At 38.3% G+C, this 14,389-nt stretch overlaps 2 protein-coding genes across 4 annotated transcripts; both read right to left on the bottom strand.

The window, feature by feature from the left end:
• Positions 1-1,993: 1,993 nt before the first annotated feature.
• Positions 1,994-9,624, bottom strand: LOC146389244 (dual specificity protein phosphatase 3-like). The gene is made up of 3 exons (XM_084926977.1): positions 9,339-9,624; positions 4,760-4,992; positions 1,994-4,480 (listed from the first exon to the last, which is right to left on the bottom strand). The coding sequence occupies exons 1-3, from the start codon at positions 9,512-9,514 to the stop codon at positions 4,272-4,274; spliced, it is 618 nt and encodes a 205-aa protein (XP_084783103.1). The 5' UTR covers positions 9,515-9,624; the 3' UTR covers positions 1,994-4,271.
• Positions 9,625-10,343: 719 nt separating this feature from the next.
• Positions 10,344-13,568, bottom strand: LOC146389245 (prolactin-2). Of its 3 annotated transcripts, none has more exons than XM_084926979.1 (5): positions 13,532-13,568; positions 12,728-12,846; positions 11,536-11,628; positions 11,091-11,273; positions 10,344-10,979 (listed from the first exon to the last, which is right to left on the bottom strand). In XM_084926979.1, exons 1-5 carry the CDS (start codon positions 13,566-13,568, stop codon positions 10,806-10,808), a joined length of 606 nt encoding a protein of 201 aa, XP_084783105.1. In that variant the 3' UTR covers positions 10,344-10,805. The 3 variants fall into 3 exon arrangements, with proteins under 3 accessions (XP_084783105.1, XP_084783108.1, XP_084783106.1); XM_084926982.1 differs by having other exon boundaries at positions 12,728-12,840; positions 13,529-13,568; XM_084926980.1 differs by having other exon boundaries at positions 11,536-11,631; positions 12,728-12,840; positions 13,529-13,568.
• Positions 13,569-14,389: the final 821 nt, after the last annotated feature.

Raw genomic sequence — 14,389 nt, forward strand, 5'->3', positions numbered from 1 at the left:
CATTGCTTGTGGTGTACCCCAAGGGTCAGTTTTGGGTCCAAAATTCTTCAACTTGTACATTAACGACATCTGTAAAGTGTCCAAAGTATTGAAAATGGTTCTCTTTGCTGACGATACAAACATTTTTTGCTCTGGTGATGATCTGCAGAATTTATTGGAGGATATGACTAATGAAATAAGTAAAGTGAAGTTCTGGCTTGATAAAAAGAAATTATCATTAAATTTGAATAAATCTAAACTTATGTTATTTGGAAATAGTAGTTTAAATACAAATGCAAAGATTCAAATAAATGGTGTTGATATTGAAAGAGTCAGTGAAAATAAATTTCTGGGGGTAATAATAGATGAAAAACTTAACTGAGAGCTCACGTAAGATATATTCATTCCAAAGTATCACGAAGCATTGCAATACTAAACAAGGCAAAACAGGTATTTGACAGAACATCACTTCATATTCTATACTGTTCACTGGTTTCACCATACTTAAGCTATTGTGCAGAGGTCTGGGGCAACAACTATAAAACCACATTACATTCACTTTTTACTCTTCAAAAAAAAAGCAATTCGAATCATCCACAATGCAGGTTATAGGGAACATACAAACTCACTATTTTTGCAGTCTGAAATATTGAAAATTGACGATCTAGTGAAATTCCAAACAGCACAAATTCTATTCAAAGCAAAAAATAAAGAACTGCCAGGTAATATTCAGAGTATGTTTTTTTTGAAAGAAGGAAGTTATAATTTAAGGGGTTTTTGTAACTTCAAAACAATGAAGGTACGTACTACAAGAAAAGGCTTTTGTGTTTCTGTTCATGGAGTGAAACTATGGAACAGTCTGAATATGGAATTAAAGCAATGTCCAAACATAAAACTGTTCAAAAAGAGTTATAAAAATATGATCTTCTCGAACTATAAAGAAAAGGAAAATATTTAAATTAAGTGAATGTCTCTATTTAAAAAAAAACAAACAAAAAAAAACTCATGATGTGATATTATAGTATATAGTATATCAGAAATCTGTTCACTATTTTTATTACAAATTATATCAGTAAGGAAGCTGACTAAATATTAACTGATAATTTATGGCAAAGGGGTGGGATTAAATAAGTGTTTACTTCTTCCCACTCCCTTTCAACATGTAAATTAATCAGAACGGTTTTTTTTGTATGTAATTTGTATAGTATTTTTTTTTCTTTCTTATTTTCTTTTCTAAATGTACTTGTATATTGTTCACATGTTGAAATAAATTACCAATCAATCAATCAATCAAACAGTGACAGTGTTTTTAGGGGCTTGTTGAGATTAAACAGAACAAGATACAAAGCATTAAAATATGTTAAAAACACAACAGCCTTATTGAACGCAGGATTCATTATGTCATCATTTAAAGACTGGATAGACACTTGCTGCTGTATCTCTCTCCTGACCACCTCCATACATACTGATGATGATTTGAACCAAAAATTTCAAATTTGAATTTATCATTTCATGAAACCTGTTGCCATTGATTTTTAGTTCAAACACTCTTTTCTCCCATTTCCCCCTCCCTGCCTTCTTGACAGCCACCAGATCATCTGTAAGGTCCTGTGTCACATCTGGATTCTTCTTCTTGAGTTCATGACTTTAAGATACTGTTCATCTGCTGTAGACAGTTTTTTTTTTTTTTTTTTGGCTTGTTTTGTTTTGTTGCTTTTAGGCTTGAAACTTCGTCTTTTGCTGCTTCAGACCTTTTTCAGGACACACTGGACATCATGCTGAGATATGCAAACATTTCACCTCATAACTGTTTGGGAATCTCCTTGTTGGTAAAAAAATACTATTGTGTGGTACTGCATTCTGTATGATGGGATAAAATAAAATGTGCTATTGTGTAACTGCTGCTATTATGTATTGTGTAATCTATTCTAGCTGTGGATCTTGGCATGCTGAGATCTCACACCTGAGATATTTTCCTTTGAAAGAAGCCACACATTAAAGAAAGACAGCCATGTTTACTTCATTTATTTATTTATGAATATATGAAAAGAGAGCTACAACAATCACCAGCGTCATTGGATAAAGTGCACTTCATAAGAGCAGTGTCATCATCGGAAAGTCTACTGACATGACCAGTTATATCACCACTACTCAGTAATGCACATGATGATTCACAAGTCACAGGCACACTAATGCACATTGTGACGAATAATGCACACTTAATAATGCACACCATGACTCAGCAGATATACACAGATATACACAGCTGTGTGTACACAGGGCTAAAAGTGTTACTTTGACGTGCTGCCGTATAATATAAAACTAGATATAGTTTGACAAAAACACTCATATGAACATACAAATGTGCAAAAGGCGTTGACTGAGAAGCAACTGGCAAACAATTGTCTTGTTTTGGCAGTATTAACATTACAATCAGTTTACAATTATAGAGTTGCTCAGTGGAAGAATTCAAATCTCCCAAAGCTAACATTAAAGGAAGAGTTTGATATTTTGAAAAATAGTTTCATGGTCATGATGAGAGTTAGATGATTGGATTGATACCACTGGGGCCAATAAGGGAACACAATTCAACGTCCTGTTAATCTCATTTAGCTGTATTTCAGTTAGAAGCTCAACAGAGGGCACTTGCAAGATGGTCCTCAATGACTGCAAGCGAAAGGAGTTCAATGGCTAAAGGAACAACAAATTGAACGGTACCGCTTATCTCTATCCCTTTTATTTTGAAAAATGTGATTTATGGATACCCTCAAATTTTAGATTTGTGGGGGGTTTTCTCAGAAACTGTGAGAACAGTGATTGCAGCAACAAATGAAGCACTGTATCATATCATTATTTAAGCTATACTCCACTACACACACATGTACACGCACAGGAGAAGCTCAAAAAGGATATTCTTAACTACTCATAACTATTATACAGCACTGGGATAATAAAAAGGATCATTTGCTGTGGTATCTGGTATTTGTAGTGGGATTAAAAATCAAATCTCTTCATGGTCATGATTTATCTTGTAGCCTGTTAGCTGGATTCATGACCCAAAAGTTTATATTTAAGGTTTTTCTGAAACATCAGTGGTAAAAATGGAACCTAAACCATTAAAAAAAGGGAGTATGTTACTGTTGAGCTCTGTATTAGAAGTTCTCTGATACCACGTGTTTGTATACTAAATATGTACAAAGCTACTTTTAGCAGGTAGCTAGCATAGCTTAAAAAATAAGAAAAAGAAAAAACAAAACAAAGGAGCCTACCTTTGCATAACGGTACACACAAAACTGTAAAGCTCAATATTTAACATGCTTTTCCTTGTTTGTTTAAATTTCTACAAAAATACTATATACCAAAATGTCCAACTATAATTCTTCTGATATTTATATTAGCTACTGTGCTACAGCGTAGCATTTTCCTTTGTGCTAAGCTAACTGGCAGCTGTAGGTTTGTGTTTTACAGTCAATCTTTTCATCCAACTCTCATAAATAATCAGTTATTTTTAGCAGGTCCAATAATATTAAAGTACATTAGTTTCTCTTTAATAAAAAGGTAACCATTTGGCAATGTAAAACATTTTAACATTTCTCTATAAAGCACAATAACTGTAGAATGATGTTTAGACTGAAAAATACTTTTGAGGCAGGCTATCAGATGTGAGGTCAGAATATGTGCACTTACCTAAAGCATATACTAAACATCGATATTGTACATAAGTGTCAGAGTATTAGAAGTTGAAAAATAGCTATTATATCTTTCCAACTAGTGCAATAAAATCATTGATTCGATTTGAAAAAAATCACAGTGTCCACTTGAAGTCCCCTTCGACAGCGGCTGGCACTGAGACATTTGGCAGTGTTTTCAGGAGAGAAGCCAACACTAAGGGCTCGACCCCACGAGGGCGGAAGAGAAAGGAAGCTTCAATGAGAAAAGGCGGTGACAGTATCAAACAGCACTATACTATCTAAATTTTCACCACTTCCAACATATATAAATGTATATTAACATTTACTTCTTAATCTTAAAATGTTCTCTGAAACAGTGAGCAACAGGAAAACATTTACGCTACACAGACTGGATCTGAAAAATACGAGGTGAGCTCAAATGAATGTAATATTCACAGACGTGAGACCCTGTAAACATGCTGGGAATTCAGTGTACCCGAATTTACACATTAAATTCCATGTTTAGCAGGCACTCCCTCACATATTTGTGGCTCGTTCAGGCTGTAGAACAAGTGAAAGGACGGGTGTGCGATTAAGCATAAGCATGCTTTCCTGCCTGCCTCATTTGTTCCAGAGCTTCCCCTCAGCGGACAGCCTCTGGTTTAGCCGACAGAGCTGCCGAAGGAAGCCGTCGTTGGGTCCGATCTCTCTTTTCTGTCGGATCATGGCCAGAGCAGTGTGGATGTCCATGTTCTGTTGCAACATCAGGTAGGCGATAACTAAGGTAGGCGAGCGGCTGTAGCCCTCCCTGCAATGGACGTACACTTTACCTACAGAGGAAAAGAGATGCAGGTGTTACCGTTTGATCAAAAGCCCTCAAACCTGTGCAAAGTTATCACCTGACAAATCTAATTCTAATCAAATACGTGTTGGCCTCAAAGTATGAAGCTTATGAAACTTGCCACTCCTTTTACAACCTAATAGCAAACATTGTCTTTCTTTTTAGTTCTAGCCAGCGTCTTGACTGGCGAGAACTTCTTGCAGTTAGCGTGATATGACTGTATTTTTTCAAATACTTCACATACATCTGTGTGCTCCTCTATTCTGACCTTTTTTGTTTTTGTATGCCAGAGCCTTCTCGATAAAATCGGCCGCCTCTTCAAAGTAAACGCTGATATCAAAGTGGTCTGTGTCGCTGGCCGGTATGCCGTGGTAGATGATGCCTGTGCCAGCATAGAACTCAGCACTGGTGTTGACGTGCATGAAGGAGTTTCCCTCTGCAGCGTTCAGGATGTGGGTGATGCCCAGGCGCTTCAGGCGCATCACATTCGTCGCCACAAATCTGCATCAAGAAAAGAACAGAAGCAAATATGCAATATGAAGGGGCCCTTACAGGTTGTACTAAATATCAACGTGACAACACACTAAACACAGTCTGACCCCTCTGACTCAGTGCTTGGACTACTGCAAAAGGTTTTCGTGAAATTTCTACGCTGTGTGGCTTTGGACTCGCCACAATCGCAAACAATGCATGTCATAAAATTTTGTGTAACCTCAGTTTGTCTATATGATCTTCTTGTAGTCATCTCTTTCCTCTCAACTCCCAACCAGAAACAGCAGACGACTGTCCTCGTTCTGCTGTTGGCCTCTTCCTGTTAAAAATGAGTTCTTCCTCCCCACCACTGCTAAATGCTTGATCTTATGGGATCATCTGATTGTTGGAGCTCTCTCTCTGATACTGTAGGTCCTTTCTGCAGATTACTGTTGCTGTGACACGATACTAGAGAATTAAAATTGAATTTGAAAGTAGAATAAAAGAGTGATTATGACTAAAAGAACAAACCCGCCTCCCTTGCTTACTGATGTGCTGCCAGTATCTGTCTTGCTCCCTGTCTTTGCACTGTTAGATATGTTTGCTGCACAGAACTACGTCCTTGGCTTTCATTTATCCGCATTTGGTTCCTATTCTCTCAAACTTTATCTGCAGCAAGCACGAAGAGTAAACAAAATACCCATTCATGGCTAAAACTGGCAGTTAGGTTGCTTTGAATGGCACCATTGTTGAGTTCATTATAAACATTGGCAATTATCTAATGACAATTTTTTCACATGCAGTTAATTCATGCACTGAAATCAGTGCAGTCTGGCTGTGAGGAGGAGTGCTGGGAGTGTCCAGCAGAGGCCAGCAGACGCCAGACTATCAAATGAAATAATTTCAAGGTAACGGTGCTAAAACTGAGAAACTAAATATGGAAACATGGCTCCAGAAAAACTGTGATTTGTTTTAAACTATATATTATGGAAGCCCGCTGGCTAAGTGTGACTTAATGGAAATAAGCCAACATTAACAACACCTGTGCATTTCTTGCTTTTACAACACAAAACACAATTCATGTTGTTCATTCATTATTCATTCTGCAACAAGGTAATAAATGTTTTTCTGAATCAGGTAACTATGGGCTGTAAATCTCTAGAACATTCATGGACTCCATTGATGATTTAAGGTCAAACAAGGATTATATCAGTAGTTATAATAGTCAGATCCACCCCTTGCTTTTAGCACCTTCACAAAGGCCCATCCCTAACCAGTGGTTGATATCACGGTGACTGTATTCATCTTTTATATACAGTCTATGCTCACTAGCAATTACAGGTTAATGAACCTGAGCTGTTGCTGATGGTGTTTCTTCAGTTTTAACAGATTCCTCTGGAGAACACAAGACTGCAAGCTAAAGAAGGAAGTGTAGTGTCACTCATGTTTCCTTTTCCCATCATATAAATGCACTGCTGTGCCTCAGAGAGATGTGCTTCTTTTCACTGTGAACTTCTGGGAAGGCTGCCTCACTTAGCACCTCCTGCCTCAGAGATGTAAAGAGCTAAAAATAGAGCAGACTGCAGACTGGTGCTCAAACTGCACGCCAGCTCAGTGGAATCAGGACAGATACATGAAAGCATAAACACAGCAGCTGAGGAAGAAGGATGCGTGGGTGCATGTTATGTGCAGATATGCTTCCCTTATCTATCCAAGCCTATGTTTGTGAGGAGGACATTTGTTGAGATCTAACAGAGAGGGCTTCTGCTCTGTCCTTCACATATACTAGAGAGGTCTTGCTATGACTCACTGGTCTAAAAAACAAAAGTGCTGCTGTAAAGCTTTTAGAGTCAGCCATGTAAAATTTATTTTCTTTCAAATCTAGAATATTCCTCACTGCATACAGCTTACATTAAAGAGCTGTGAAGGAATTCAAATGATGTTTACATCAAACTTTAACATGTGCATTAATTCATTAGAATTCCAGTAATTATCAATTATATTATATGATTAAAAAAACATGATTATCTGTCATCTAATAAACATTGTGACTACCTTTTAGAATTGGTTATGTTTATTGGGGGGAAAGAGTGTTTCTGAGCGTGAGATAAGAAGATGCCATGTAGTGTTGCGTGTTAGCAGCAAATGTTTCATTATAGTAAGCTAACACTTAGGCTAGCTATCACAGAGATTATGAACAAAGTTAAACAAATGTCTGATTCCACTGAATCAGAGCCTCTAAAGCTTCATGAACATGCTTCATGTCATTTGTATAATCACTCTTAAAAGACAATTTTGAAAAAGAAAAAAAAGATTGTTTCTACCACGATCAAGCTCCAAAAACTACCCGACATCAACTGAAAGCTTCTTTAACGTCTTGGAGGTCAAATCTGCTACAGACTTACTTCTTTTAAACTCCACACGTGTAATATACAATGAAAGATTTCAGCTAAACATCTGAAGTCTACATTTTGAGACACACTTGTTAACATCATCGGGGTAAACTAAAAGTACTTTGGAACATTCCTGTTTGAAACATAAGTCAAAAATAAAAGTTCAGCTGATGCCATAGATATCACCATTTGAACCTCATTTGAATGTCCTCCTTAGACTTTCTAGCAGGACAAAGATTGTGTTCAAGAACAGGTTTCTGCTATATCATTGTGTATTACAGTTTCTTATTGGAAAAAAGAGAAGTAAAACACAAACACCTCAGTCATTGTTTGGGGCCATTGTGTCATTGTTTTATTGAGCTAACCATTTTCATAATCACCTGGTTGCATCCCTGGGTTTATAGTGCTAACGTTGTGTACGTTATGTACAGAGAAGTTCTGGTTGTGCATAAGTAGCTTATGCACATCTAAATGTTCCACTTATAAGAATCTGAGTAAGTGCAAAAGACATTGTGTGGCCATCTGTTTACAACCATCTACCAACTGGGTTAGTTTCTGTTTTAAAAAATGCTCATTACACAGAGACAGTCTCATTACCCTTCTTCTCTGTGCAGAAACAATGTAAACATGTGCGGTCGTACTTCAACCAGCTGTCACCAGGGAGATGAGAGTTTTAACCATGTTTTCTGGGTGTCTTTGGCATCTTGTACTCATCCTTCTTAGTGCATGCTTAACTAGGCAAGCTCCTCCCCATGGCAAATGAACTTAGTGTTTTGTCCTATTTCCTTTTTTATGTCTGTCTTGTCTTTCTTCCTCCCCACTGTTGCCACATGCTACTAATACAGATCATTCACTCTCTATAATATAAAGCCCAATGAGATGACTGGTACTATATTAATAACATTTAACTGAAGTAAATTTAAACCAATCCCTCTACGTTGGCCTGTATTTCACTTTCCTTAACATGCTTCTTAGAGCAGCCCTCTAATTGTATTTCAATTGCCGATACGTTTAACTTATAGAGGGGCTTTATAAGCTTTAGGGGAAAGCACTGACTTATGTGATGAATCAGCTCATCAATTTACAAATTCTGAAACACATTTTGTGATTTTGATTTTCCACAGTACTATAACAGACACCTCTTAGCTTTTCATGTATTTTCAAACTGTACTTTTTGGAGTACTGGAAAATAAATGTGTCCGTCTCTAACTTTGGGTCAACGTCTGTTGTTCAAACATGCTATAGGCTACAAATAAAACGTGATTTCAGACATCCTGGATCCTGGATGTCTGAGGTATAGTTTATCATTTCAAAAAAATTAATTCAACACAGTTCAGTGTGCCATCAATGCTGACCATGCAGAAATCAGTAAAAGTAGAGCATGCCTCTGTGGATGCTCTGCAGGTTAAGAACATGAGCTATTTATAAACTCCTCCACTCCTACCATTTTTCCCTCTCCCCTCCACCTCTTCAAAAATTAAACAGACTGTGAAGGCCATGGTATGCTGGTTGGTTTCCTGCATCCTTTTATTTTATTTCACACTCAGACAAGAGAAAAAATGGATTTTGCCATACCATACGATTTTTAACAAATCAAAATATGTCACATATGTGACAGTGCTGGTTAATAGCAATAAGTCCTTTTAGTAAGCTCAAGCTAAAGTATTTATTCTCTGGAGCGTCTAGATCTTTCTACAGCGCATGAGTGAAGCGTGCAAAGCAAACAGATGCAATGATGTGTTTACATCTTTCATTACTCAGTGAATCCTCTCTGCAGGCTGACCTTTCCTCGTCATATAGGTATAATCGAATAACAATAATAACTTCATTCATATTCTCCATATTTTTCTGTAAGTTTCATAGTGCATCCTGCACGTATGAGCATATTTTCAGAATGATACAGGCTTTTTACAAACACGTGGTCATAATTAAGGATTTGTATTGTCTATAAAAAGCGCTTTATACATGACAACAATGACTCACGCATTGCCGACGTATATCCTCTGGTAGACCTCGTGGAAGTGTTTTGTTGGCCAGCTGTATAAGCCGCTTTCGTCCGTCAACAGATCGTTGAGTTGCTGGAGTGACACCTCAAAGCTGGACATGTCGAATCGGTTGGAAGCCGATGTCTTCACCTGTTGGTTATGTTTGTTCTTCATGTCCGAAGCAAAGCAGTGGATCCGCTGAGAAGGAATGAACGTGGCAGATAGGTGTCGGCTTACCAGGCTGATGGAGCGCTCTGCTGCTCTGAACAGCGCGCTGCTCAGTGTGGGGTAGATTAAACCCACCGACAGGGCCGGAGCGCCCGTATGGGCGGCCCTGGGCCAATGGTCCCCACCATGGTGGGAGAGAAAAGAGGAGAAAATTGCATTAGAGTATCATAATAATAATAAGTATTATTACATTTTCACACTTTTCTCTCTTGTTTAAACACTCTCAAAGTTCAAACCTTTGTAGAAAAATAAGTCCAGTTTATAAAATGAAACTAAAGATCAAACCCTGTTTTCATGAGCAGAACATGGGAATAGAGCAGCTGCCAGAGAATTCAGCATTAAACAATTAATGGTACGGAAGTAGAAGAAGCAAGAAGAATGAGTTAAGTTTGACTTATCTGACTGTTTTGTTTCGCTTAATGTGCCTTATAATGCGGGAGTGTACATATATATATATATATAGAGAGAGAGAGAGGCGGGGTTCACCCTGGACAGGTCGCCAGTCTGTGGCAGGGCCAACACAGTGCTAACCACCGTGCCACCGTACTGTCAAATTGACGCTTTAAAATGTGAATCAACAATTCTGTAGGTAACACCACTGTGAAACATCTGTGAGGTCTGTCTTTTATATACAGTCTATGGTCACCAAGAAATTTGAGTGTATTCCTATTCTTTCCACAGGTATTGCATTTCCCATGAAAAAACAAACAAACACATAAATAACAGAATTTCACCGTGCAAGATTCTTTTTTTTTTTATTGAAATACCGATTTTAAAGAAATAGTTTACTTAAAAGGCACTGAATTCACAAAGCTTTTTAAAAGACACGACTCAAGTCAAATGCTGCAGTTTCTCATCAACTAAGCACTAGTTAGGAAGAAAACATAACTCTTCATTGAAGCCCTAGATTTCAGCTTTAGTAGATTAGCTTTCAGGGGATTCTGCTGCAACAGAAGGAAAAGACAAGGAGGAGTCACAGAGATTTTACACACAGAATTAGCTCAGTGGAAGGTAAGATCACTGTTTTACTCACTGTGCTAAAAGAGTCAAACCATGGATAGTTTCCTGCCTTATAATTCCTGCTTATCCTTAATCCCTGGAGCCTAAAAAGCTTACTAATTAGCAAACCAGATAATATCTAAGACAGCAAATTTCTATCATGAGCAATTCTCTATTTGATAAGCAATAGAAGCTGTAAGAACGATCTTTTCACAGATTCAGGCTGGACAGCCACTCTTCAGCACATCTGGGGTTGCATGTTTGCTGCCCGGCAGCGCAGGACTTTCAAGAAGCTGTCGATCTTGTGAGAGTCCCGGCGAAAGCAGGACAGCAGTTTGGTAATCTTGTCCTGGCCGATCTCATTGGTTTCTATGAATGGAAGTGAAGTGATGGTCTGAGCAGCTGGACCCATCTGGACACAAGCAGAGTCCGGGAAAAATTATTTTTATTTGACTTTTTTTTTAAAAATATTCTTGGTTCAAATAAATGTATATTCAGAAATTATTGTTTGCAGCCAACACACCTTGCTAGATAGTATATCCAGGCCATCCTTGAGGTCTTTGGAGTGCTCCTGCATCTTCTGGATAGTTTTGGATAAGGTGCTTTGGGCTGAGTACGGGAGGACATTAGTAGAGGAGGACAGGACTACAAGAGGGTCCGACCAAGCCTGCAGGAGGGAGCGAGCCAGGGACAACAGATCTGACTCCTAGAGGAGAAATCAAAACAATAAGGTGAAGGAGATTTGGCGAAAACAGAGAGGAAAACATGTGTGCACATATGTCTCAGTGAGATGAAGACACCTTTGTTCTCGTTGGCTTTAAACTACTGTTTGAAGGGGCTCTTGAATAAATTGTGCCTTGTGTGAGCAGAGATGCAGAGATATTGAAGATATTAGAGATATGACATAGCAACAGTGTGACAGAGAGTAGGCAAGGTTGCAAAAAACAAGATGAAGTAAAATGACTTACTGATACTTGAAGTGCTTGTTCCTTGTCAGTGGGGGTCTGTAGAGAGGAGGTGTGGCACGCGTGAACCCTGTCTATAGGGAATACTTCAGAGCCCTGCTGTTTAAATAAATGGGAAAAAAATCAGACAGATTGTTCAGGCTTTAGCATGCTGACTTTTATTGATCACTGATAGCAATAACACTAAGTGAGATCCCTTCCCAGACGCCTTAACGCCCACTCACATCCTGGGCCATCTGACCTCAGGAATTCGCATGATAAGGTGGGGCCAGGTTTCACAATGAACACACCCGAAACTCTGGCTGATTGGGACCCACACCCAGTTTCACACCTTGGCTCAGGCGATTAGAGGATCATCAGGGGGTCCTTTTGTCCCTCTGTGGGGGGATACTCCCACTAGGTTTATATCTGGGACTCTCCACCATTTGACCTTAGAACTGAAGAAGCTTCTCGGATGAGAGGTGAAACGTCTTCAAGTAACTTAAAGAAGTCCAGACGCTTTTCTTTGCAAGCTCCTTTGAACACTAAGTGCAATACTCTTTTCTGGCATTGTTGTATTATACTCAATTGTAAATAGCATTTGTATTCTATTTTATTCTATTTTATTCTATTATATTCTATTGTATATAGTATTTTTATTTTATTCTATTCTATTGTGTACAGTTGTGTACAGTATCTTATTCTTATCTTATTCCAGTGTTTTTCTAATTTTTCTATATAACTTTGCACTATCCACTTTTCAGCTCAATTCAGTAAAACTTTATTGATCCTGAAGGTCGACCCATGAAGGAAACTGGGTTAAGGCTGCCGACCTTTTGCCAGAGCCATCTTACCCTTCCGACCATACATACTTTCTGCTGTAACAAAACAAATTTCCCAAGTGTGGGACTAATAAAGGTTATCTTAACTTATCTTATAATCAACAACTGCTTGGCAGGCTTTAATTCAACACAAAGGCTGCTGCTTTTTCAAGAGTTTAACCAAATGTTGTAACTTAGAAAACTGCTAATGAGGCCGCTTCAAGCAGACCCACTGCACTGCATGTCGAGCTAATAAGGAAGCATCGCTGATCAGGGTTTAAACAGGAAGTTTGTGTTTTTTATGTTTAGGGAGACTGTGACATTTTATTTACAGTGCAAACACAGACAGACACAGACACACAGACACACACACAGACACACACACAGGTACAGACCAGCTCCTGGGTGAGCATCGTGCTGAGCGCGTGCAGTTTGTCAGACTGTTGAGAGGCTCGATCGATGAGGTCGTTGATGGGGACGGCTCTGCACATTGCCACCACACACAACACTGTGAAGCATGAAAAGATGAGCGGAGGCAGAGTTAGAGAAAGCAGCTGCAGGGCCACAGTTTGGTGTCCTTTTGGCTTTTTCCCTTTTATTTAATAAGTACACTCCTCAAGCAGTCTTTCAGCTACATTTTAACCTGTTCTATAAAAGGTCTCATACAAATAGCTGTAAAAGTTTAAAATAAAAGTTTTCATTTATCATTATTATTAGCGCTGTCCTCTTAAGGGCTGCCAAACCAACAATAATAGAATTTGAGCAATGCCGTGGCTTTATACTCATAATATTAGCCGTTTATTAAATCTGGTGCAGTGAATCATAAATAAACAAAAAATAAATGCAGGTTATTTCACATCTTTGTAAATTATTTTTCTAAGATGAATGATTGAAGGAATAATTTTTCATATCATATATATACTACATCTCTGATGTATGGTAATTTTTGTCTTCCAAATCTATCACATTTAAATGAATATTTGTGCGAGAGATTTCCGAAATGTGGTTGCTAAAGACCAAAACTTTGATTGTGAGCTGGTGAGCAAACTGGTAATATTGGTTCTAAATGTAATTAAGCTAAAATCCTCTCATGGGTAGAATCTCAGGTTTAATGTTTTTCATTTCTTTACATTTTTTAAGCAAGTAAATGATCTGTAGAGCACTGTAAAGCTTTGTATTGGCTGAGCTCTTCTCACCCATCATGAGTTTGCCTCCCCTGATTCTTCTCTGAGCCATCTCGCTTCTTTTGCTGTCCGTCAGCTTCTGGTTCCTCGTCTTCTTGTCACTTTTGCCTTTTGCCCCTTTGTGCCTCCATTTTATAATTTCTTGGCTCCGGTCGTTTGGTTATGCAGCAGCAGGGTGACTCTGTGCTAATTACCAGGAACATGCTGGAACCAGTTTATAATGAGAAACATGGCAGAGGGGCTTTGAATGGATGCAACAGGACGTAATTGCAGTTTGACAACTCTGTGTGTGTTTGTGTGTGTTGCATGAAGGTGGAAAATGTCCCTCCTTACTCTTAATTGACTGAATAAATAAAAACATTAATGTTCTGTAATAGCACGGTGGCACCTGCAGGTTCACGTGACTGACCAACAGCGTCTCAGGTGTTCTTTTTAGTATTTCAAGTTTCCAGCTAATCTTTATATTTATTGTTCTTTTAAGTCTGAAATGGCTTTTACAGGTTCTGTTTTTTCTAAAATCCAACTAATTTGAAGATTTGCAGTCAGAGTTCGTCATAGCACAGAAACACTACTGCGGGTTAATCATGACCTTCTTATGGCTTCTGCTTGTTCTTCTTGGCCTCAGATCAGCGTTCATCAGCATACCCAGTTGTACTTGTTACTTATGAAGCCAAATGACACAAATAAACTGCAGACATAAAGACCTGGACCTCTAATTAGTTTTCTAATTCTAAATTCAGAAAAACCAAGGTTATTGTACTTTGTATATAAATCTTAGAAACATGGTGTCAAATAAGATGTTTACTATTGATGTCATTACCTTGGCCAAAACGGTGACACTGTGAAGATTTTTAGTCAGGTGTCATTTAACAC

This window comes from Perissodus microlepis, chromosome 4 (genome assembly GCF_051167445.1).
Source record: "Perissodus microlepis isolate ML-2025 ecotype Zambia chromosome 4, ASM5116744v1, whole genome shotgun sequence".
Classification (NCBI taxonomy): Eukaryota; Metazoa; Chordata; class Actinopteri; order Cichliformes; family Cichlidae; genus Perissodus; species Perissodus microlepis.